Source organism: Agelaius phoeniceus, chromosome 7 (assembly GCF_051311805.1).
Source record: "Agelaius phoeniceus isolate bAgePho1 chromosome 7, bAgePho1.hap1, whole genome shotgun sequence".
NCBI classification, from domain to species: Eukaryota; Metazoa; Chordata; class Aves; order Passeriformes; family Icteridae; genus Agelaius; species Agelaius phoeniceus.
Window position 1 is genome coordinate 3,445,968 of NC_135271.1, and position 23,062 is coordinate 3,469,029.

The 23,062-nt window shown below is 51.0% G+C and overlaps 2 protein-coding genes across 2 annotated transcripts in view; both read left to right on the forward strand.

Annotated features, from left to right (window-relative positions):
- LOC143694515 (uncharacterized) overlaps window positions 1–4,057 on the forward strand; it is a 45,914-nt gene extending 41,857 nt beyond the window's left edge. The window contains 1 exon segment of the mRNA XM_077181388.1: window positions 3,587–4,057. Coding sequence (XP_077037503.1) covers window positions 3,587–4,057 — 471 coding nt within the window.
- Window positions 4,058–14,171: 10,114 nt separating this feature from the next.
- On the forward strand, window positions 14,172–22,776 carry LOC129131466 (olfactory receptor 14I1-like). Its single transcript, XM_054650457.2, has 2 exons — window positions 14,172–14,248; window positions 21,978–22,776. The coding sequence occupies exons 1-2, from the start codon at window positions 14,172–14,174 to the stop codon at window positions 22,774–22,776; spliced, it is 876 nt and encodes a 291-aa protein (XP_054506432.2).
- The last annotated feature ends 286 nt before the right edge of the window (window positions 22,777–23,062 follow it).

Sequence of the window (23,062 nt, forward strand, 5' to 3'; positions counted from 1 at the left end):
CCTCCACATTCTGGCTCCTGGATGGACAGAGGGTGGGACAGAGCTTTCCTTTGCTTTTAGTTAGTTTTTAGCTCGCTGAGGCAGAGAAGTTCCCTGGACTGTGGGTTTTCTTTTTCTTTGGAGCTGTTTAAACCTGCTCTGGACTGAACAACCAGAACACCACTGGCAGCTCCCACCTGTGGCCCACCTGGCCAAGCCTGGGCCGCTGGAAGTGGCATTTCCAGCGCTGGAGGGACTGATAAGAGACTGATAAGAGACTGATAAGAGACTGAGTGAGCCGAGGTAGAGCCCAAGGAAGGACTTTCGGAGTTTCCCATCTATTTTGGAGCAGCTGGAGGTTTATTACCTAATATTGTTCAATTTTTGTGCTGGTGAATGCTTTGCCTGTTAATTAAAGCGGTTTTTTCCACTTTTCTCCAAGGAAATATTTTCCTGAACTGGCTGAGGGTGGGGCTGCTGAATCTGCATTCTAGAGTAAACTTCTTTTGGGGGTTTTCAACCAAATTTGCCCTAAACCTGGACAGGGTGGTGGAAAGAAGGGGGAAGCCCAAGTGGCTGGATTGAGGGGAAGCTGGAGAGGGGGACCCTGGGACCCCAAAACCCCCCAGCATCCCTTAGCAGGACCCTGGAGAGGGGGATCCCCAGGACCCATGGGATCCCCAACAGCCCAGAGACAGGGGACCACCAGAACCCCAGAGGGATGAGACTGGAAATGGGAAACTCTTTGTGGCTTTTTTTTATTCACTCTTGATTTTTGGAGGTTTTCATGGACATCAGGTGACTTCTAGAGATGGACTTGTGTGGGAGGAATCCCCAACTCAAGGCATTCACGCCTTGTTTTTCCCCAAATCAGTATTTTCCCCAAACCATCCCACAGTGACATCCTCCCTGTCCCACTCTGGGTGAGCTCAGTCCCAAACCTGACCCTGATCCTGGTCTCAATCTCACTCTACATTCACAGTTCCGTATTTATTCTCATCCCAGTACCAGACTCATCTAGCCCCAGCCCCAATCCCAACCCCAGCCCTAAAGCCAATCCCATCTCTAGCCTTAACCCAATCCCAGCTCAAATCCAAATCTCAGCCCCAACTCCAAGCCCAGCCCCAATTCCAGCCCCTTCCTAAATCCTCAGCTCCAAACCAAACCCTCACGTTCAGCCCTTCTGGGGCTTTGGGGGTGTCTCTGTCCCTGTGACCCCGATGATGTTTGGGTGGGGTCCCAGCAGGGCTGAGAGGGACAGAGACCCCCCCGGCCTCCCCAGGGGTGAGAAGGTGGCAGAGCCCCCCCAGCCCCGAGCAGCCTCAGCGGTGAGAGGGACACAGAGCCCCTGGTGCCCAGCCCTGCACAGGCATTGCTTGAGGCCAGAGGGATGGAGACCCCCCGAGCATCCCCCAGGGCCAGGGGACAGAGAGCCCCGAGCATCCCCTGGGCTGAGAGGGACAGAGACTGCCCCGAGCACCCCCTGGCACAGGGGCGAGAGGGAGGGAGACTCCCCAGGCATTCCCTGGGTGAGAACAATGGAGACCCCAGGGGAATGGCCTGAGGTGACAGGGACAGGGACACCCCTGGGGAATGGCCTGGGGTGACAGGGACAGGGAGACCCCCTGGGGAATGGCCTGGGGTGACAGGAACAGGGACACCCCTGAGGAATGGCCTGGGGTGACAGGGAAAGGGACAACCCCCCCAAGCCCCTCCCAAGCATCCCCCAGGGCGAGAGGCACAGAGACCCCTTGAGCAACCTCTGGGCATTGGACAAAGGGGAAGCTCTGTGTGGCTTTCACAAAGGTGACAGGGATGAAGAGAATAATGATTCTCACATTTGGCCAAGTCCCCAAGCCTGGGAATTTGGGAGTTATTCAGGAATTTAGCTACTTGAGTTCGGCTTCTCATAGGACTTTTAGCAGCCTTGTGCTCCTCACTGTGCGGTGAGTGAACCTTGTCAGTGACGCTGGTAACATTTCCTCCCTTTCCTCCAATGATTTTTTCAGACTGTTCAAGGAAGGATAACAAAATACTTTGTGTACACTGGCCACCCACAACAGCCATTTTCCTCATCAGTTCTCTCAATAAGTCGCTCAGAGGAAGCTGCGTCCATGTTTCCAAGAGTTCCTCCAGAGAGAACCACAACCTCCTCAGAGGAGGAAACCATGCTGTTGTCAAAGAAAAGTGGGGGTCAGACAACAGTGCCCTGAACTCACTGTGCCAAAATAATGTTGCAATCTGGTTAAGAATATTATTAGAGAGATGCCTCTGCCCCAATTAAGGTGCTAATGAAACCAAATTCAAGGTGGATTTTATTAAACAGTAAATGTGAGGTAGAGACAGACATGGAAAGAAAGACAAAAGGGGGGAGAGCAAGTGAGTGACAGGGACAGATACCTCCCATGGGGCAGGGTAAGTGTGACATTGTCCCCTCTGTGTGTGGCCTTCCCGGGGTGGGGGTTTTACACCTGAGACAGTTTGGGTAAGGGGGGTGGTGTTCACCCCCTGAGCAGGGATTCCCCCACTGTTTCAGGCTGCAGTGTAAGATGGAACCAAATGCATGTTTTCAATCCCCATCTTCATCAACTGCTATAAACAGATGGGGCAGTGTTCTTGATCTCTTCCATGACTCAGCCCTGATAACGCCCTCCAGGGGAGATATCGTCTGTGAATGGGCCATTGAGTGTCACTGCAGGACTGATAAAATTCCATCATCCCATTGTGGGATGCTCCGCCCAGGGGGAGGATCCAAGCATTCCTACCTGCATATAAGCTGAGCCTTGCAACACCAGGAGCAGCTTGCCTACTGGATTCCCAGAGGACAAGAGCTCCAGAACCACCCCTGGACCTCCAGAGGAAGACCAGACCCTTCTACAGGATCACTGCTTGGACAGAATCACGTTCATCACTCCAATAGGACTGCAGCCACCATTTAATGGGACTGCTACCACCACCCTGACCAGCAACAGGGTGTCAGGTTATATCCTGACTCTGTCAGTTTAAGGCAGTGTTTCTGTATCATTGCCTTGATCTTCATTTTCTTATTAAATTGTAATTCTGGCATAGACTCTCCCCCAGTTTTGCCTTCAGACCAGAAGAAAAGACAATGTGTGCACCCTTTGTTTGGTTCCCGAAACAGGATTTCCCATTCCCAAACCTTGACTCAATAGAGGAGGAGGCTGTCAGAAAGAGGAAGGAGCCCTGGGATACCCAGGCAGGTGAGGAGGAAGTCAGTGCCCCTTTCCCCCTCTCTCCTGCTCCATCTCCCAGCCCAGCACAGCCCCCAGCTGCAGGACAACCCTGCTGCCAATGCCGTCCTGCCGGGGATGCACTGGGGGGATCTCCTTCCCCTTCCCTCTGGCACGGAGGCAAATTCCATCCTCTCCTTGTCCTTCCTCCCCCAGGGAAGAAGCTGAGGATGGAGACCAGGGAGGACAAATCCCCACAGCAGAAAATCATGGAAGAGGCCATTTTGAGTGGCTCCACGCTGCAGAATTCCAATGTAAAGGAAAAGCACCAGAGATCCCACAGGAGGAGGGGCTCCAAACCCAGCCCAGGGTGCTCTGAGGTGGAAAGACCCACCCTGAGCCAGGAAGGTGGACAGAGCTTCAGCCAGAGCTCAGAGCTGGTGGTCCATGGGCAGCTTCCCAATGGGGAGAAGCCCCACAAGTGCTTGGAGTGTGGGAAGAGCTTCAGGCAGAGCAGCACCCTGATCAGCCACCAGATGATCCACACTGGGGAATGGCCCTATGAGTGTGGGGAGTGTGGGAAGGGCTTCAGCTGCAGCTCTGCCCTCATCATCCACCAACGCATCCACACTGGGGAGAGGCCCTACGAGTGTCCCCAGTGTCAGAAGAGGTTTCATAGAAGCTCCCATCTCCTCCAACACCAGTGGATTCACACAGAGGAGAGGCCCTTCCTCTGCCCAGACTGTGGGAAGGGCTTCAAGCAGAACTCCACCCTTGTCACCCACCAGCGCATCCACACTGGGGCAAGGCCCAACGAGTGTCCCCAGTGTGGGAAGAGCTTCACCAGAAGTTCTCATTTGACAAAACACAAATGGAGCCACCAGTAAGGAAAGGCCTGCAAGTGCCTCGATTGCAGGAACAGCTTCATGAAGAGCTCCAGCTTCAACCCCCATGGGAGAACCCACATTGGGAAGAGCCCTGGTGATCCATGTTCCCTGTGATCCATGCTGGGAAGACACCTGTCCCTTTTCCTTCCCCTGCCAATGACATGATGTGGGATGGAAGAACATGAGGGTCTGACCATGGCCCTGTCATTTCATTCACTCCCACCTCAGGTCATTGCCAGGGGCAGGAAAAGGGACTCTTTCTCTTTCTCTCTCTCTCTCTCTCTGCCTGAGGAGAAGGCTGTCCTTTCCAGACAGGAGAAATTTTGGCCAGGCAGACCCAGTGAGTTGTGCTGTAGTTTTCCCTGTAAACAGTTTTATTTATCCCTTCTGTTATCAATATCGTTTCTGTTCCTTTGGCTCCTTATCTCATTGCTGTTCTCAGTAAATTGTTCTTCTCCCAGCCCGGGATCTTTGCCTTTTGTGCTTTCCATGGGAGGCGGGAGGGCAGCGAGGGCAGCGCGGTTTTAGCGGGAGCAGGAAATTGGGGAATCCCATTGCTGAAGCCCGGCCCGTGGAAAGCGAGCATCCCAGCTGGTGCCAGCCCTGGTGGCCATGGCAGCAGCCTTGGGAGCGGGTCCCTGGCTGGGGCTGTGGGAACCTCTTCCCTCTGGTGCCCAGGGACAGGAGTGGAGGGAGCGGCTGCAGCTGAGTCGGGGCAGGCTCAGGTTGGATGTCAGGAAAAGGTTTTTGCCCAGAGGCTGCTGGGGCCCTGGCCAGGCTCCCCAGGGAAGGGTCCCAGCTCCAGGGCTCTCTGAGCTGCAGCAGCGTTTGGCCAGCGCTGCCAGGCCCAGGCTGGCATTGTTGGGGTGTCCTGTGCAGGGCCAGCAGTTGGACTGGAGGATCCTGATGGGTCCCTCCCAGCTCAGCCAATTCTGTGCTTCTGGGATCCCATCAGCCTGGGGATGGGGCTGCCAATGGTTGCCATGGCAATGGGCTCTGGCTGCAGGCCTGAGCTGGTGTCCATGGCAACCACCCCTGGCATGGGGTCTCCATGGAGCTGCCAAGGGACTGAGCATAGCAACAGGGGGGGTCTGGTGATGGTTGCCATGGAAACTGACCATAGCAACAGGGTCCTGGTGATGGTTGCCATGGAAGCTGACCATAGCAACAGGGGGCTGGGGATGGTTGCCATGGAAACTGCCCATACCAACAGGGGGCTGGGGATGGTTGCCATGGAAACTGAGCATAGCAACAGGGGGCTGGGGATGGTTGCCTGCTAAGGAGCAGATTTGTGACAGTCACCCAGAGGGGTTCCATGGGGAATTTCCAAGAGTCTCCAGGCTGTTCCAGAGCTGGAATGTCACACACAGAGACAGGGGCTCCATGGAGACCTCCCAGGCCTTTCTGGGGATGGTAAAGAGCCCTGTGGTCAGAGGCAGTCACAGCCATTCCACGGTGACATCCCAGGGCACCTTGGGCTGCAAAGGCACCCATCTGTCACAGGCACTCACGGGGGCTCCACGGTGATATTCCAGGAGTCCCCAGGCTGCCAAAGATCCGGGATGTCCCAGACACTCACAGGGGTTCCTGTCATGGGCACAGTGGGAGCTTCCGGCAAAGTTTATTAGAGAAGCTCCTGTTGGGTCACGAGGTTCAGAAACAATCCCCAATAGCCCCCAGAGATCCCCAAATGTCACTGTTGAATCAGTGTTCAGTGCCTTCCTTCCTATGGATAAGAACCATCCTTCTCCTCCAGGTGTCCATATCTGAAATTAGGATTCCACCTCTAAATTTCTGCATATCCAAGGGTTGCTCCCAGGCACAATCTGCCAGTACCATCAAGTCTGGCTGGCCTTGGCCTCTGGTGACTGCCCCTGTAACACTGGGGCTGGGTGCTTTCCTTCCCATGGAGATCCCTGGGACACTGTGGGGACCTCATGGAACCAAGGGGATCATTGTGGCACCACTGGAGCCCATGGAGCCAAGGGGCCATGGTGACCCAGCGGGGCTTCATGGAACCCAGAGACCATTATGGCTCTGTCGGGCCTGATGGAACCATGGAGACCATTGTGACCCTTCAGGGCTTGGTGTCACCAAGGGGGCATTATGACACCTCAGGCCCTCAGGGAAGCAAGGGACCATTGGGACACTGTGGGGCCCCATGGAACTGAGGGAACATGGAACACGTCTGGCTGGTTTGGCTTCCCAGGGGCCACCTGACAGGTCTGGGCGATGTGGGGATGTCAAGGGCTACCTCTCATCAGCTCCTGGAGCACTGGGGCTCCGTGCTTTCCTTGCTATGGAAAGAACTGTCCCTCTTTTCAGATGCCCATTGCCAAAATTGGTACTCTCCCTAAAAAGATTCCTGAATGCAAGTGTACTTCTCAGAACAAAACCTGCCAGCTCTTGCTGGCCTTGGCCTCTGGTGGTCGCTTCTCATCTGCCCCTGAAACACTGGGGCTCTGTTCCTTCCTTCCTATGGAAAGGAGCCAGCCTTCATGTCCAGGGGCATGGCGAAAATTAGAATTTGGCCTCCCAAATTCCGTATATCCAAGGATTGCTCCCAGACAAAAGTAGCCAGGACAGACAGGTCAGGCTGGCTGTGACCTCTGGTGATTTTCTTAGAGTATGAGATGAATGTTTTCATATGAAAACACTTTGGAGACGGTCCAGAGATCTCTCAATGTGGGGTTTTGAGGCCTTGGGCCCATGAGCACTACATATGGACAAAGGAGTGTGAAATACAAAGCTGTGTTTCGTGTCAGGTACAAACAGGCGACGTGTGTATTTGTGAATGCGAAATGTGTGCACCCCAACAATGGGAGAGCTGTGAATTCTAACAATAACTGAGGAAAATAAAGCATGGGAAAAGGCCTTTGAACCTATCTTTTGTTTGCAATTAACCCTGGTTGATTTAGGAGCATTGGAATTAAGGTGTTAAGGATGTTGCTTTTTGCTTGCATTTAATCCATAAAGAGCCCTGCAATAATAACCTTTTGAAGTATAATTTTAGTATATTACTTGTATCCTTGAAACTATAGCTTTGGAATACATATAAAGGAAATATGCTTATCTCATGCCTTAATAAAGCAGAGAAAAACAGTTTGAGAAAGGAAGATGAACATCACCTCAAGGATTTATGGTTTCAACCAAAGGGAAGCTGGACATCACTGTTGTTAGATTTATAGTCTCTACAATTAAAAGGTGGACCCAAATCTGGGGAGCTGGACTCCACCAGATGGGATTCGTCTTTCTTCTTTTGGAAACTGGACCACCACCATCTGGGATACTCCTTTTGAGATACATCCTGAGAGAAACTAAAATCACAATAGTGTATAGAATTGTGATGTAATAATTTGGAATAAAAATTGCTGATGAGTAAAAATTGGAAATAGAAACTGCTGAAAAAGCTGAGGAGTACCCCTATAAATACCTGTAACTCTCAAGTATCGGTGTGCAGTTGGAGGGAAAACTTCCCCCACTGTACCCAGCGCTGTATTGCTCATACTTTACCATATTAAATAATAAATTGATTGCTGCTTGAATATTGGCCTAGTCAAGCTTCTTATTCATAACAAAACTTTGTTCCTTTAGCCTGGCTGCAGAGAGCCCCAGGGCGTTTTCTGCACCCAGTCCCAGCCCCCAGGCTTGCTGAAGGCGCTCCCTGCAAATGTCCTGGAGCTGCCAGGGCCCTGTCCTTGCTGTCACCTGCTGGGGCTGGCCATGGACAGAGCTCCTGGACTTGCATTTCCAGCTGCTGTGCAGCCAAAGCCGAGGGATCTGCAGCTGCCTGCAATAGGAGCCTCTCTCCAGGGGGAAATCTCTCCCTCCTGTGCCAGCCCGTGGCAATGCTGAATGTTCCTCCATTTTTTAGATCTTTTTAAATATTTACCTCAAATAGAAGAAGAAAGGCTCCAGAATAGACACCAAAAGTTTAAAAAAGGAATAATTCTCTTTTTCTCTGTTTCTCCAGTCTCCCTACTTTCTCTCTACTATTCCTCATTCCAGGTTCAGCCTAAAGTCCAGACTCTTCCACTCTGCACTAGCATTGAAGATGTGCTTATGGAGAGACGGCTCTGATTGCCAAGGAGATCATCTACCAAAGTCAAACCCAGGGATTTTATTTAACAATAAATATGGGGTAGAGAAATTGAATCAGATTGGAAACAGGAGAGTGAGAAGGAAAGAGAGGGAAAAGTGAGGGTGGGGTGGATTGGGAAAGAGATCAAACAGTGGACAGTACAAGACTCTTGTCTCCAGCAGTGTCCCATCGGTCCCTCCTCGCCCTGTGCTTCTCTGCACTGGGGTCCTGGTGGTCCTTGTGGAGGTGAGGACCCCAGGCCATCTATCCAGGGTTTACACCTTTCTCCACTCTATTTTAAGGGTACCCAGGGAGGCACTTTCCTAGTTGCCCTGTGAAAGGAGAATGGGTTTGCCTTCATTTACCTGCAATGCTGAGGCCCAAGGAGCATTTCTCAGCTCCCAAACCCCCCTCCCTGGGGCAGGGTGGGGATGCACCCCCACAATGCAGCCCGGGCCTAAAGTCAGCTTGTGTGGAGTGCACGAGGCAGCGCTGTCATCCTTCCTCAGCCGGCTCTGCCTGACCAGGCTGCCGTGCTGTTGGCTTGGGGCTGAGGGGCTGGGGCCGGCAGCAGGACCTACCTTTGGCAAGTGTTTGCCTTGGCCACCCCCACCCATCCATGGCTGTGTGCCCGGGGTTGGTCTGTCCCTGCTGCCGGCGGCTCTGGGACCGGCCGCTGCCCCCGGGAGCTGGGCGTGCTCAGGGGGAGCCGGCGTCTCTGGGCATCGTCCTGGTGCGGGCCCCGGGCTCACTGCTCTGGCTGCCCCCTGAGGCAGCTGAAGGAGAAAAGGCGGCGCAGAGCCCGCCGGGCCGTCCTGGCCATGGAGCGCCGTGGCCGCGGGGCCGGGGGCTGCGGGGCGGCTGCGCTGCCAGCGGGGCGGGCAGGAACGCTGCGTGCCAGGGGCTGGGCAGGCTCCGGGCAAGCTCCTGCCGGCGGCTCCTGCCCGCAGGGCTTTGCCTGGGCAGGGGCGGCCTGGGCACGGCCAGCCTCCATGCCTGCTTCTTCTGCTTCCTCCGCAGGGTCAGCAGGCGGGGCACAACCCACAGACACATTTGGGTCTTTGAGCAAAGCCCTGCGGAGAGGCTCGCCGTGCCCCTGGTCGCTGAGGTCACTGTCTGGAGACGTAGGCACTGGCTCTAACTCTTCGTCTTGTGGCCGGAGTGACAATGGGCTCTCTACCTCTCTGTCCCTCTCTCTTGCCACTTCTTGCTCCCTCTTCTCCAGGAGCTCGTTCAGCAGAGTTTCCAGGCACGGCGAGTCCTCAGAGTCAGAGCCCAAGTCCGCAAACAGCTCAAGAGACACAAGCTCTGAGCAATTTTGTGTCTCTGCTGCGGCCTCTTTGGCACCAAGGGGTCTGCAGCTGGTTCCAGGGTGGCACCTGATGGATCCCTGAGGTTGTAGCTGGATGTCATGGGGCTTTCTTCATTGCTCATGGAGGAGGAGGTGTCTCCAAAGAGCTCTGCATGCATTTTCTCTTCCTCCAGCTTCTCCAGCTCCTCTCTCTTTTCTCTCCTAAGTTGTAGCAAATCCTCAGGCCCCATGCACAGCTGCTTGTGAAGTGCAGCATGCTTGGCTGGCCGACCAGTTGCCCTTTGCTCACAGGGGCCTCCAGAGAAAGGAGAAGCTGAGAAGCCTGAGCTTTCCTCAGGTACTGATGTGAGGAGGAGCTTGCTGTGGCCCTCGTCCCAGGGATCTCCAGCCAGGGCAGAAGCTTCTGCCTCTACCTCATTCTCCTTCAAGAACAGGGCAAGCCACAAACTCTGCAGGTCGCTGTCCCACTGTCCTGCAGCCTGTGCTTCTGGGAGCTCTTCCTCCTCTCGCTTTTCCTCCAGCCCCTTCACAGGAGTGTCCCAGGGCTGTGAGTTTCCAGAGACAGAGCTCTGCTCTGCTAACTGGGCAGGGGAAGGGAGCTCAGAGCACTTTGCTGCCTCTTCTGTGGAGCCTTTGGTTGAGCTGGAAGCACTGGGCAGCTCCTGGGGCTCTGCATCCACCTCTTGGTGGGCGCTTGACTGTTTGTGACTGCAGGTGGACATGATGGACCTGTCTTCTGATGGGTGTGGGCTGAGGCCTCCAAAAAGGTCTTTGTAGATGTGGCCACCATGCCCTTCCTGCACCTCAATGCCCCCCTCTTTCCCAGAGCACCCCAGGTGCTTCCAGGCCGGCTGGGCCCCAGTGCGGAGCGGCGCGCCACGTGCAGGTGTCACGGGGGGCAGGCGGTGGCCCTGCCTTGCCGCTGACCCCTGCCAGAGCCCGTCCGTTCTGCTCCCCAGGGAAGGCGTTCCCTGGGCTCTGCCTGCAGCCAGAGTGCCCCATGGAGAAGGATGGCATACGCTCTGGCTGGCCCCGGGCCATGGGGCCCACAGCACAGGCTGTGCCTCTGGGAGAGGATCCAGAGGCTGCTGCTGCTGCTGCTGCTGGCAGAGGGGGCAGCTTGGCACTGTCAGTGGACACGCTGGACATTTGACCACTGAGCTGGCCTGGAGGTGCCAGTGTCACCTTAGGGCCGTGGAGAGGTGGCAAGTCCGAAACAGACAATCTCTGTGGCCCTGTGACACGGCTGTGGGGCACTGAGCGCCCGCCCTCCTGGCTGCCCCTGCGTGTGCAGGACCAGGTGGGGCTCCGTGACCGGATGGGTTTGGGGAACAGAGTGGGCCTGTCCCCAGGGATGGGCGTGATGGTCATCCAGGTGACCTGAGGTGCTGCCTGTGGCTGCCTGTGGGTCACCTGTGGGAAGCAGGAGGAGGCACAGGATGGAGCTGGCTGTGTGGGCACAGTGTCCCCTCATCAAGCCCAGGCCTGGCCCCAAGGCAGGTGCTGGCCACAGCAGCCAGGCCGGGCCGGGTTCCCAGCTGGGCTCGCTGCCTCTGGGCATTGCTGTGCCTGGGCCATCCCAGCGCTGTCCCCTCCGCAGAGCATGGCCTGGTGCCAGGCCTGGCTCTCTCTGCCCCAGGGCTTCCCCCAGGTCCCACTGCAGGCTCTCCTTCCATCCCTGTCCCTCACCTGTCGCCGCCGGTGCAGCAGTGGCTGCCCCTCACGGGGCTGGCCGTGGGCATTCACCTCCTCCTTCTTCCACATTGTGGTGAACACTGGCCACAGCCGCCCAGGGGAGCTGCTGGCTCCAGAGAAGCTGCTGCCTCCTCAGAGAGCTGCTCTCCTGGGAGTGGCCGCTGCAGGGATTGGCAGCCCCAAGGCCCATGACATGCACCTGGGTCACAATGGCCTCTGGGCCCGATGTCACCGCGGGTCACAAAGGCCTGGTGGGCATGGCCACTCTTTCTCCCAGAGGCCTGGTGGTTTCCATGCTGATGCCCCTGGGCACAAAGGCCTTTTTAATGCTTTTGCCCCTCAACTTTGCCTGCTCTTGTTCCTCTCTCAATGTTCTGCAGCTCTCTCTTGTCCCACCTTGTGTTCCTCCCCTAAACATCCCCAAGGAAGCCCTGAGCCAAAATGCCAAAGGGCTTTTCCCACCCAGCCCACCATGGGTCCCAGCCCTCAGCCCTGACCTCCTGTAGAAAGACCATCAGGAAGGCAAAAGCTCCATTTGAACTTAATCTGGAGGGTACTATAGAAAGGAAAGGAAATCTGGATGGTACTATAGAAGAAAAGACTATAGAAAGTGTGTTTTTTTTAAAAATATTAATAACAAAGGAGGGCCAAGGAAAATGTCCATTCTTTATTTCATAGGATGGGTGGGGAAGGATGGAATTATGGTCAGGTATATGCCAGGGGCATCCTGGTGTTCTGTGTCAGCCATAGTGTGGCCAGCAGGACCAGGGCTCTGATTGTCCCTCTGTGCTGGGCAGTGGTGAGGTCACGCCTCATATCCTGTGCCCAGCTTTGAGTCTCTTTACCCTGCACCTACATTTAATAAACATTACCATCTCCTTGAGTGGTAAGAATCTCTTGTGTCTTTGTCATAACTATATGGCATATTGCAGATTAGAGGTAAGGGTACAATTAATTGATAGGTTTTCTTATTAATGGGTCAGAAATAGTGAAATTATATAACATTTAATGCACTGACTTTGTTGTAGGTGGTTTACATGTTTGATGGATATAATTTGGTTTATCTTCCGGCAGGGTATACAGGATGATTATAAGCAGTGAACACAATAAAGCCAAAACTAACAAAACTACAAATGGATGCAACATTAAATTCAAACTTCCAGTTGCTCTAGGTGGCCATCCAAAAATAGTTTCCCACCAGCAATGCTCTCTATCTTTCTTCCCTCTTTCCAGGACATGGTGCATCTTCTCTGCCTGACCATGGGTGGTAATGCAGGTTCTTTGTCTGTTGCGCTGTTGTCCATTTCAGCATGGACTCTGATCATCATATTGCAACAGTTTCTTGCCAATGCCAGATTCACTCCAGGCAATGAAACTTGACACAGTCTGCAGTTGGATTGTAGCAATTGCTGAGTTGTGAGGGAGCTGAATTGTTCAAGCTGCATCCCATCATTTTGCTAAAACTACAGATATCACTATTAGAGGGATCAGATGTCTCTCAGGTAGTGTTTTCTGTAAACATAGAATCACACTGAGTTCTCATACAGATACATCCATTTCCAGCATATGCAAGTACAGTCACTGGGGTTTCAACATGATATTGACATTTTCTTAAAAGTCAAGGCAAATGTCTTAGTTGTTAATAGTATTATTTTCAGAAATAAATCCTTGCTGTTCCTGTCCATCAGGCATCAACATCCACAGTTGGCCATTTGCTCCCATTTGGGGCTCACACTTGTATGTTCTAACAGATAGAGGACAGTTCCATTGGGATTTAATCAGGACTATAATTGGATATAAGGCATAGAGTATTGTAAAAGAAAATCTGTGGCTTTACCATCAATGGGATAATAAGTGTCATTAACAAGATGTCACCAAGATTGGAGACACTTTCAAAGAGAGTGTGATAATCCCAAATTACCTTTAGTTTATCACTGGTCTAGGTGCCCTCATTTCCTTCCCTTTTAATTGCTATTACAGCAGATTGCAACCACATCTGAGGAAGACATGAGGTGCATGGTGTAGAATTTAACTAAAGTTCTATTTATTATGATTTATGCTTATCAATTGCATAAATAAAGAAGTGAGGATCTTTAGCATGTGATTCAAGCTGTGTCAATGTGTATTTTGGATTCTCGTTTGAGAACGATGAGCAATCTACTGTCACACAATAGAAGAACACTTGGTAGATGAAGGGGACTGGAAATGGGTCCTTGCTTGAGGAATTATTAATAAAAACTCCTCCCAACCCCTATCCCTTAGTCAGGTGCCACTTCAGAATAGGTATGTGCCCATGGATCTAGAGAGTCAGACAGATGATTTAGAAGAAAATTATCTGCCCAGTAAGCCTTCCAATTATGATTGATCTGGGAGAGGGATTACCACCTCCAACATGAAAAAGGAAAAAAAAGGGTAATCGTGGTGGGTGACTCCCTTCTGAGGGGAACAGAGGGCCCCATATGTCGACCAGACCCACCCCACAGAGAGGTCTGCTGCCTCCCTGGGGCCTGGATATGGGATATTACTGAGAGACTGCCTGGGCTGATTCAGCCCTCTGATTATTACCCACTGCTGATATTCCAGGCTGGCAGTGATGAGATTGAAAAGAGGAATGTCAGGACAATTAAAAGGGACTTTAGGGTGCTGGGACAAGTGGTTGATAGGACAGGGACACAGGTAGTCTTTTCCTCAGGCCCTTTGGTGGCTGAGAAAAACGGTGAAAGGAATAGGAGAGCTCACATTATTAACAAGTTGCTCAAGGGTTGGTGTCATTGGCAGAATTTTGGATTCATTGATCACGGGGCAACTTTTACAGCACCTGCTCTACTGGAACCAGATGGGATCCATCTCTCTGTTAAGGGCAGAAGATTTTTTGCTCATGAACTGGCAGAACTCGTTGAGAGGGCTTTAAATTAGGTTTGAAGGGGGAAGGGGATGCATCTGGCTGTCTGGAAGCAGGCCCAAGGGTGGCAAGCCTGACTTAGGGCTGAAATCAGCTGAGGTGCATGTGTACCAGTGCATGCAGCATGGGTAACAAACAAGAAGAGCGGGAGGCCATGGTCCAACAGCAGAGCTGTGATGTAATTGGCATCAGGAAAACGTGGTGGGATGACTCACATGGCTGGAGCGCTGCACTGGATGGCTACAAGCTCTTCAGGAGAGACAGGAAAGGGAGAAGAGGTGGAGGGGTGGCCCTTTATATTAGGGAGGCTTTGGACACCATAGGTATTGAAACTAATGATGATGAAGGTGAATGCCTGTGGGTGAGAATTAGGGGGAAGGCCACCAAGGCTGACATCCTACTGGGAGTCTGTTATTGTCCACCCAACCAGGAAGAAGAGATGGACAACTCATTCTATAAACAGCTAGAGAAAGTTTCTGGATCATCAGCTCTTGTTCTTGTTGGTGATTTCAACACGCCAGACATTTGCTGGGAAGTTAAAACAGCTGAAAAAAGGCAATCCAGGAAATTTTTAGGGTTTGTGGAGGACAACTTTTTGTGGCAGCAGATGGGTAAGCCCATCAGGGGAGGGACTGTGTTAGATCTTGTTGTTTGCAAGTAGAGATGGGCTGGTGGGAGATGTGGTGGTTGGAGGCTGCTTGGGGAACAGTGATCATGAAATCATAGAGTTCTCAATATTTGGTGAAGTCAGGAGGAACATCAATAAGGCTTTTACATTGGATTTCCAGAGGACAGACTTTGGCCCGTTTAGGAGACTTATTCAGAGAGTTCCTTAAAAACAAAGGAGTTCAGGAAGGGTGGGCGTGCTTCAAAACAGAGACCTTGAGAGCACAAGAACAGACTCTCCTTGTGTGCTGAAAGACAAGTCAATGAGGCAAATGCCCAGCCTGGGATGGGCAAGGAGGTTTTGGAGGAACTTAAGAATGAAAAAGAGGATGTATCATCTTTGGAAGGAGGGTCAGGTCTCTCAGGTAGTTTTTAAGGGGGCTGCGAGAGCATGTAGAAAAAAAACAAACTAGGGAGGCCAAACTCAGTTAGAACTTAAAATGGCAGCATCTGTAAATGCCTTAAGTTGAAAGATGTAGCTGGGTGTGTATCCTATTCCTACCTCTTAGAGATGGGGCAGTTTTTCTGTTAATTGGGCAGTTTTTCTTTATCTTTGCCTCAATCAATCCCCCTCTGGGGAGATATCTTCTGTTAATGGGCCATTGAGTCTCACTGTATGACTGATAAAAATTACATCATCCCATTGTGAGAAGCTCTGCCCAGAGTGAGGAGCCAAGCATTCCTACTGAGATATAATCTGAGATTTTGGGACACCAGTACAGCTTTTCCACTGGATTCCCAGAGGAGCAGCTTTCAGCCCCACTGGATTCCCAGAGGAAGACCAGGCCCATCGATGCCACCACTGGACTTTCAGAGGAAAACTACACCCTTCTACAGGATCCCTGCTCCAACAGAACCACACCTGTCACTGCAGGAGCACTGCAGCTGCCATTCGATGGGGCTGCTGCCAACACCCTGACCAACAGGTATTCTGATTCTGTCAGTAGGTTGTTATTCTTTTGTTTGTACTATTACATTTGTATTTTTACTTTTCCTAGTAAAGAACTGTTATTCCTATTCCAATATCTTTGCCTAAGAGCCTCTTAATTTCAAAATTATAATTATGAGGTGGAGGGGGGGGGTTTACATTTTCCATTTCAAGGGAGGCTCCTGCCTTCCTTAGTGGGCACCTGTCTTTTCAAACCAAGATATTAACCTTAAGGGTTATTGAAAAAATTGAAAATATATACCCCACACTCAGTTAGAAGTATCCCAAGCCAAAAGACAGAAATGGCTCACTGATTGCTGAATGCTAAAGTGTGAAGCCATCTTAATAGATAATGGTTTAGAGCTAATTCTGAGTAACCAACTCAACCCTGCCCAGTTTTTGTATGGAGAACCACGTGAGGAACTAATACATAATTGCTTAGAGGTTATAAAATATCAAACTAAAGGAAGAGAGGACCTAACAGATCAACCACTCCAAGGTGGAAAATGACTGTACATCAATGGATCTTCACGGGTAATAAAGGACACAGGGTATCGGGGTACGCTACAGTGCATGAAGGGTTGGTAGCCACAGAAAAGAGAAAGTTACCTTCCAGCTGGTCGCCCAAACATGTGAGTTGTATGCCCTAAAATGAGCTCTGGAAATATTAGCATGGAAAAGGAGAACAATCTATTCAGGACTCAAAATACACTTTTGGAATAGTGCATACCTTTGGAAAAAATTTGGGAAGAGAGGGGGCTAATAAATTCAAAGGGAAAGGGACTGATTCCCAAAAAAATTTTTTTAGAAGAGTTAGAAACCTTACAATTACCAGAGGAAGTAGCAGTGGTGTATGTTAAAGGACATCAAAAAAGGGTGACTCAAATGGCGCAAGGGAACAATTTAGCCGATTTAGAAGATAAAAATGCAACTGAATCAGAGACAAAAAACTAATAATAGTATTAACATCCATGAGAGAATTGCAAAAAGTCCCTGTATTCAGTGGGACAGAAGAGGAAGAACTCCTCAAAACAGGAGCCAAGAAAGATAACAAAGAGAAATGGAGAGTAGCAGATGGGAGGCAAATGTTGAATAAACCCCTTGCCAAGAAAATGCTAGAAGGCATACATGGAACAACACATTGGGGTACACAAGTGCTAAGTGATCAATTTCTAAGTGAGTGGGGATGCACAGAATTTTCAGAATAGCTAAGCAAGTAACTGAACAGTGTGTGATATGTCAACAAGGGAATAAGAAAATCATGAGGAAAACACCCAGAGGAGGGTGAGAACTGGCCCTATGACCCTTCCAAAACATCCAAGTTGACTTTACTGAGCTTCCCCAGGTACAATGGTGGAAGTTTTTGCCAGTGATAGTAGATCATGTGACTCATTGGGTAGAGGTGGTACCCACTGTGAAAGCCAATGCCAGTGTTGTGAGTAAAACACTTCTAGAATCAATCATTCCCTGATATGGGATGGCAAACAGAATTGATTGAGACTGGGGAACTCACTTCAAATTAAAGATATTGCAGAAAGTTGTTCAGGCCCTGGCAGTAAAATGGGAATTACACAAACCAAGGCATCCACAGAGTTCTGGTCAGGTTGAGAGAATGAATCCAACTCTTAAAAGAGCTCTAGTTAAGCTAATGATTGAAACCAAAATGTCATGGATAAAATGTCTCCTTTTGCCTTATTAAGAATTAGAACCCAACCCCAGTCAGATCTGGGGGTGTCACCCTATGAAATGATGTTTGGGTTTCCCTTCCTGACCTCACCCCAGAAGGTTGCTACCTATGAGGAAGGGGAAGCCAATGCCAAGAAATAAGTCATGTCTATAGCACAAACCTTAGAAGGGCTAAGACATAAAGGGGCAATTCCTCAAACTACCACCCTGGATTTCAGAATCCATAATATTAATCCTGGGGATTGGGTGATGATCACGTCATGGAGAGATCAGCCTCTAACTCCTCAGTGGGAAGGTCCCTTTCAGGCACTGCTCACCACCGAATCGGCCGTGTGAGCTGCAGAGCGGGGATGGACTCATGGCAACAGAGTCAAAGGCCCAGGAGAAGAACCCAAAGAGTGGACTGTAACATCCAGGCTGGGTGAAACGAGATTGACTCTCAAGCAGAGACTGAGAGACAACCAGAAAAACACCAAGATGACCAAAAAGTAGAGTCAAGCTTCCACCAACCAGCTTGAGAACTGTCTTCCTGTTTTCATGGGTGAGAATTACCAGCATCTGTTGAGGGGAAGTGCACAAGGGACTTTAAAAGGTAATGGGGCAGCTTCTTCAAGAAAATAAGACAAAGGAAGGAGGGCAAGGCCGGGTTGGCCCCTTTGTTTGTTACCAAGAAGGCTCCATAGCCCTGCTGTGGGTAGCAACCCTGTAGGCATGGTAAGGTAGGGACAAAAGGCCAGGCCAGACCAGACCTCTGTAATTCCTCAGTTGTCTTTTAATTCAACAGGGACTGGAGGGCAGGACCGAGTTGGCCTCTGTACTCACCCCTAAGATGCACCAACTATGGGCAGCAGCCACATAGGCACAGTAGATGGGAGTCAAAGCCACACTGGACCTCTGGGATGCCCTTTTGTCCATTCCAAATGAGTGTGTCTAATGAAAAACCTGAGATTTTTTCTCCTGTTCCCACTGTCCTTGCCCACATCAACAGATGCTGGTATGACTCATTCAAGAGACAAAGAAAATTTTTTACTTAACTGTTTGAGCAAAATGACTTATAGAAAAAGAAAAAGGGGGCTTGTTATAGATGCGTAATCTTATGGTTGACTCTCACAATTAAGGGCTGGATATTAAATACATGTTAGGAGAAGTTTTGTAGATGTATAGTTATCCTTCCCCTCCCCTTGCATTGCTATCACAGGACGGCTTCAGTAGTTGGGGCATTTGGGAGGGCTGGCTTGTTCCTATGGCAGCACCTGACTGTGGTGATGTTCACAGGGGTTCTTGGATGAGGGAAGAGATGAGAATGTTGACTCCATGTTTCAGAAGGTTTATTTATTATTTTATGATATATATTACATTAAAACTATGCTAAAAGAATAGAAGAAAAGGTTTCATCAGAAGGCTAGCTAAGCTAAGAATAGAACAGAATGATAACAAAAGCTTCTGTCTCAGACAGAGAGTGCAAGCCAGCTGACCGTGATTGGCCATTCATTAGAAACAACTCTATGAGACCAATCAGAGATCCACCTATTGCATTCCACGGCAGCAGATAACCATTGTTTACATTTTATACCTGAGGCCTCTCAGCTTCTCAGGAGGAAAAATCCTAAAGAAAGGATTTTTCATGAAAAGATGTCTGTGACACCTGACCTCCAATGAAGGTGTGAGACAGTGATCTCCACCACTGGACAGTGAAGAAGGAGTCGATTGACAAGACTTTGGGAAGGGCCAGAGGTATAAAAGACAGAACATCCATTTTGTAGATGAGCACATGGTGACTGAATCCTTTGCTCCCAGCACTGTGTTATTTTCTTTATTCAGTCTCCTGTTATATTTCGATAAGATCTTAATATTTTAAATTTTTGAAAGTGAAAATGGTTTCTCACATGAGGTTGGGAAATGTGGGACAAGGTGGTCCACACTGGGTCAGCTCTCAAGGTAAAACTTCTCTGACGTGGTGAGACCTCCTTAGGAGTGGCCCTACATCAATATAAATCACAGAAAGCTGCAATCAGTTCTTCTCTAAAGAGAGCAGTAATAAAATACACTCTTTAAAATAGGATTACTTATTTCTTAGAAGCTCGTTGAAATATTTCTTCACAACTGTAAAAGGAAATCTGCCTAATAAACGCTCCAGAGCCGAGGGAAATCAAGGCAGAGCCATGGTGTGTCAGGACTTGCTTGACCCTAATGAGCCCTGTGGTGCATTTGGAGCTGAGCCCTGGAACCTCAGGGCCTGAGATTGCACAAATCTTGCCAGGAGTCAAAGTCAGAGGAAAAACTCAGAGTATCTCAAAGCATGAATGGGTCCCTCTGAGGTCCATCCCCAACACAGGCTCCTCATGGATTCCTTGGAGGGGAGAACTGGAGGCCAGAATTGGAAAAAAGACCTCTCAGAGATTCAGAATGGAAAGGAACATCCAAAGTACCTTAAAAACCTTGAGTATCTCGAAGTATTAATGAACCCCACTGACTGTCAGTACAAAGCTCTCAAGGGACTCATTAAAGCAGATAATTGGGGCCATGATTGCACAAACCTCTCACAGAGTCTGGATCAAAAGGGCAACACCAAATACCTTAAAATTACTGAAGTACCTTGAAGCATTAATGAGCCCACTGAGTGTCATTACTTATAAAGGCTCTCAAGGGACTAATTAAAGTAGATAATTGGAGGCTGTGACTGCACAATCCTTCTCATAGAGTCTGTATCAAAAGGGAAACACCAAGTACCTTAAAAACTGAAGTACCCTGAAGCATTAATGAGCCCCACTGAGTGTTGTTACTGACAAAGCCTCTCCAGGGACTAATTACAGCAGATAATTGGAGGCCAGGATTGCACAAACCTCTCAGAGACTCCAAGGCAAAAGCCAAACCCAAAGTCCTTTGAAAAACCTGCAGTCCCTGCAGGGAGCATGAAGGAGCCCCCAGGGCCATTGCTGATCAAGGCTCCCCAGGGACTCCTTGCAGCAGATCCTTGAGGCCACTGGGATGTGGGCTAGGGGGGGATGCTGAGGGCAGCACAAGGGGCTGACAGTGCCCAGCCTGGCTGGGGCTGGGCCAGGAGGCCCCAGGGCCTCAGGACAAGGTGTCTCCTCCCAGCCCTTGGTGGCACAGACCCTGCTGTGCCCCAGGGCACCAAGACTTGGCTTCTCTTTGTCCCCACCTGTCATCACTGCCTGCAGTTCTCTGCTCTGCCTGGGGCCTGGGGACACTTGCTCAGTCGTGTCCCTCTCTGGGACCCATTAAAAGTCCAAGAAAGTTTGGAGTTGGATTCTGCCTTGGAATTCTGGAGAGGTTTCTTCAGCTCCCTCTCAGGGACTGATGTTCAGGGCCTGAGCACAAAGCCTCAGAGGCTGATTAAAGTCCTTGTGCTGTGTCTGTGCTGCTGAGCTGGGCTGGGCTCCTGGCACAGAGGCAGCTCCTGCTCACCAAGAAGAGCTTCAAAAGCACATTTCTCTTGATGAGCAGCTCTTGTGCCAGCCCAGCAGGGCTGGGGCACTGCCTGCAGCCAGCGCGGGCACAGCACAGAGGCACAGAGAGCTTCAATCAGTCAGGGCTGGGAAGGGGCTGAGAAGTGCCTGGGGCACAATCACTGCCAGCCCTTGGCACAGGAACCTCTGGCTGCAGGACAATGCAGCTGCAGCTCCTGGAGCCATCTCCTCAAGCTGGAACATCCCAATGCCTGCAGAGCATGTGAGTGCATTCTCTGATTGTCTCTTGTGCAGAGCAGCCAGGGGTGCCCAGGGCTGTCCTGCAGAGCAGGGTCCTGCAGCCCAGGGCGCTGTGCTGGGGCAGGGACTCTGCTGCCTGCCAGGGACAGCTCTCAGCCAGCCCTGGCAGCTGCTGCCAGCACTGGGGGACAAGATCTGGCTGGCAGGAGACAGCTGGTGAGGCTTGGGAGTGTTCTCCTTGTGTGGGGCGGATGCTGCATTGTTCAGGACTGCTCCCAGCATGGCATTGAACTGCAGAACATTTCCAAATAAATTATACAGGGAGCACAGCAAGGCAGGGGCTGCATGAAAGGGAAAAATCTGCTTTTTTAATCTACTGCTCTGGGTTGCATGGATGGGAAATTCCACATGAATCCTCATCTCTCAGTTCAGGTTGAGAAAACAAAAAATCTTTTAGATGTTAATTAACCAGGCAGTGACAGAAATCAGCAGAGGGCCCCTCACAGGCACCATCAGAGTCGCTTTTTCAGTTTTCTTAGGGTTGGTCTGACGTTGCCATCAGAGCCTGCAGAGCCAGAGCTGCCCCTGGGCAGTGCCTGAGCTGGGAGGGCTCTGCAGGGCAGAGCTGAGCCCCCAGGGCTGGGCTGGGCTCTGGCAGCACTGGCAGGGCCCAGCCCTGGGCACAGGGAAGCAGCTGCTGGCAGCGACAGCTCCAGGCAGCAGAGCCCTGGGCAGGCAGTGGGGGGAAAGTGCCCCCAGGCTCTGCTGGGATATTTCAAGTCCTCTCCAAAGCCAACTATTCCATGATTACTTTTCTTACAGATCCCCATGCCAAGGCACAGCAAATGTCCAACAGCAGCTCCATCAGGCACTTCCTCCTGCTGGCATTGGCAGACACGCGGCAGCTGCAGCTCCTGCACTTCTGCCTCTTGCTGGGCATCTCCCTGGCTGCCCTCCTGGGCAACGGCCTCATCATCAGCGCCGTAGCCTGCGGCCACCACCTGCACACGCCCATGTTCTTCTTCCTGCTCAACCTGGCCCTCAGCGACCTGGGCTCCATCTGCACCACTGTCCCCAAAGCCATGCACAATTCCCTCTGGAACACCAGGAACATCTCCTACAAAGGATGTGCTGCTCAGCTCTTTTTCTTTGTGTTCTTCATCTCAGCAGAGTTTTCCCTCCTGACCATCATGTGCTACGACCGCTACGTGTCCATCTGCAAACCCCTGCACTACGGGACCCTCCTGGGCAGCAGAGCTTGTGCCCACATGGCAGCAGCTGCCTGGGCCAGTGCCTTTGTCTATTCACTGCTGCACACGGCCAATACATTTTCCCTGCCCCTGTGCCATGGCAATGCCCTGGGCCAGTTCTTCTGTGAAATCCCACACATCCTCAAACTTTCCTGCTCCAAATCCTATCTCAGGGAACTTGGGCTTCTTGCAGTTAGTGGCTGTTTGGTATTTGGCTGTTTTGTGTTCATTGTTTTCTCCTATGTGCAGATCTTCAGGGCTGTGCTGAGGATTCCCTCTGAGCAGGGACGGCACAAAGCCTTTTCCACCTGCCTCCCTCACCTGGCTGTGGTCTCCCTGTTCATCAGCACTGGCACATTAACCTACCTGAAGCCCCCCTCCATGTCCTCCCCATCCCTGGATCTGGCCCTGTCAGTTCTTTACTCGGTGGTGCCTCCAGCCCTGAACCCCCTCATCTACAGCCTGAGGAACCAGGAGCTCAAGGCTGCAGTGTGGAGACTGATGACTGGATGCTTTCATGGACATTAAACTGCTGGCCAATTTCTGCAAATCACTTGTAATAAAAGTAGTCTTTGATACTTGCTGGTTTTATTTTGGAGGTTCTTTTTCTTTGTTTTAGTTTTTTAATATTGTCCACAAATAAATGCCATTGTTTGTGCCATTTCTCATTTTGTTTCTCTCCACCTTCCCTGTGGCCACAGACTGTGTCAACGAGGGGCTGCGCTCTTGGTGACTTTAAAGGAATGAAAGGATCTCCCAGCAGAGTTTTCTGCAGAGATGCCCTTTTGTTGCCTTCTCTGGAGCTGCAGCAGCA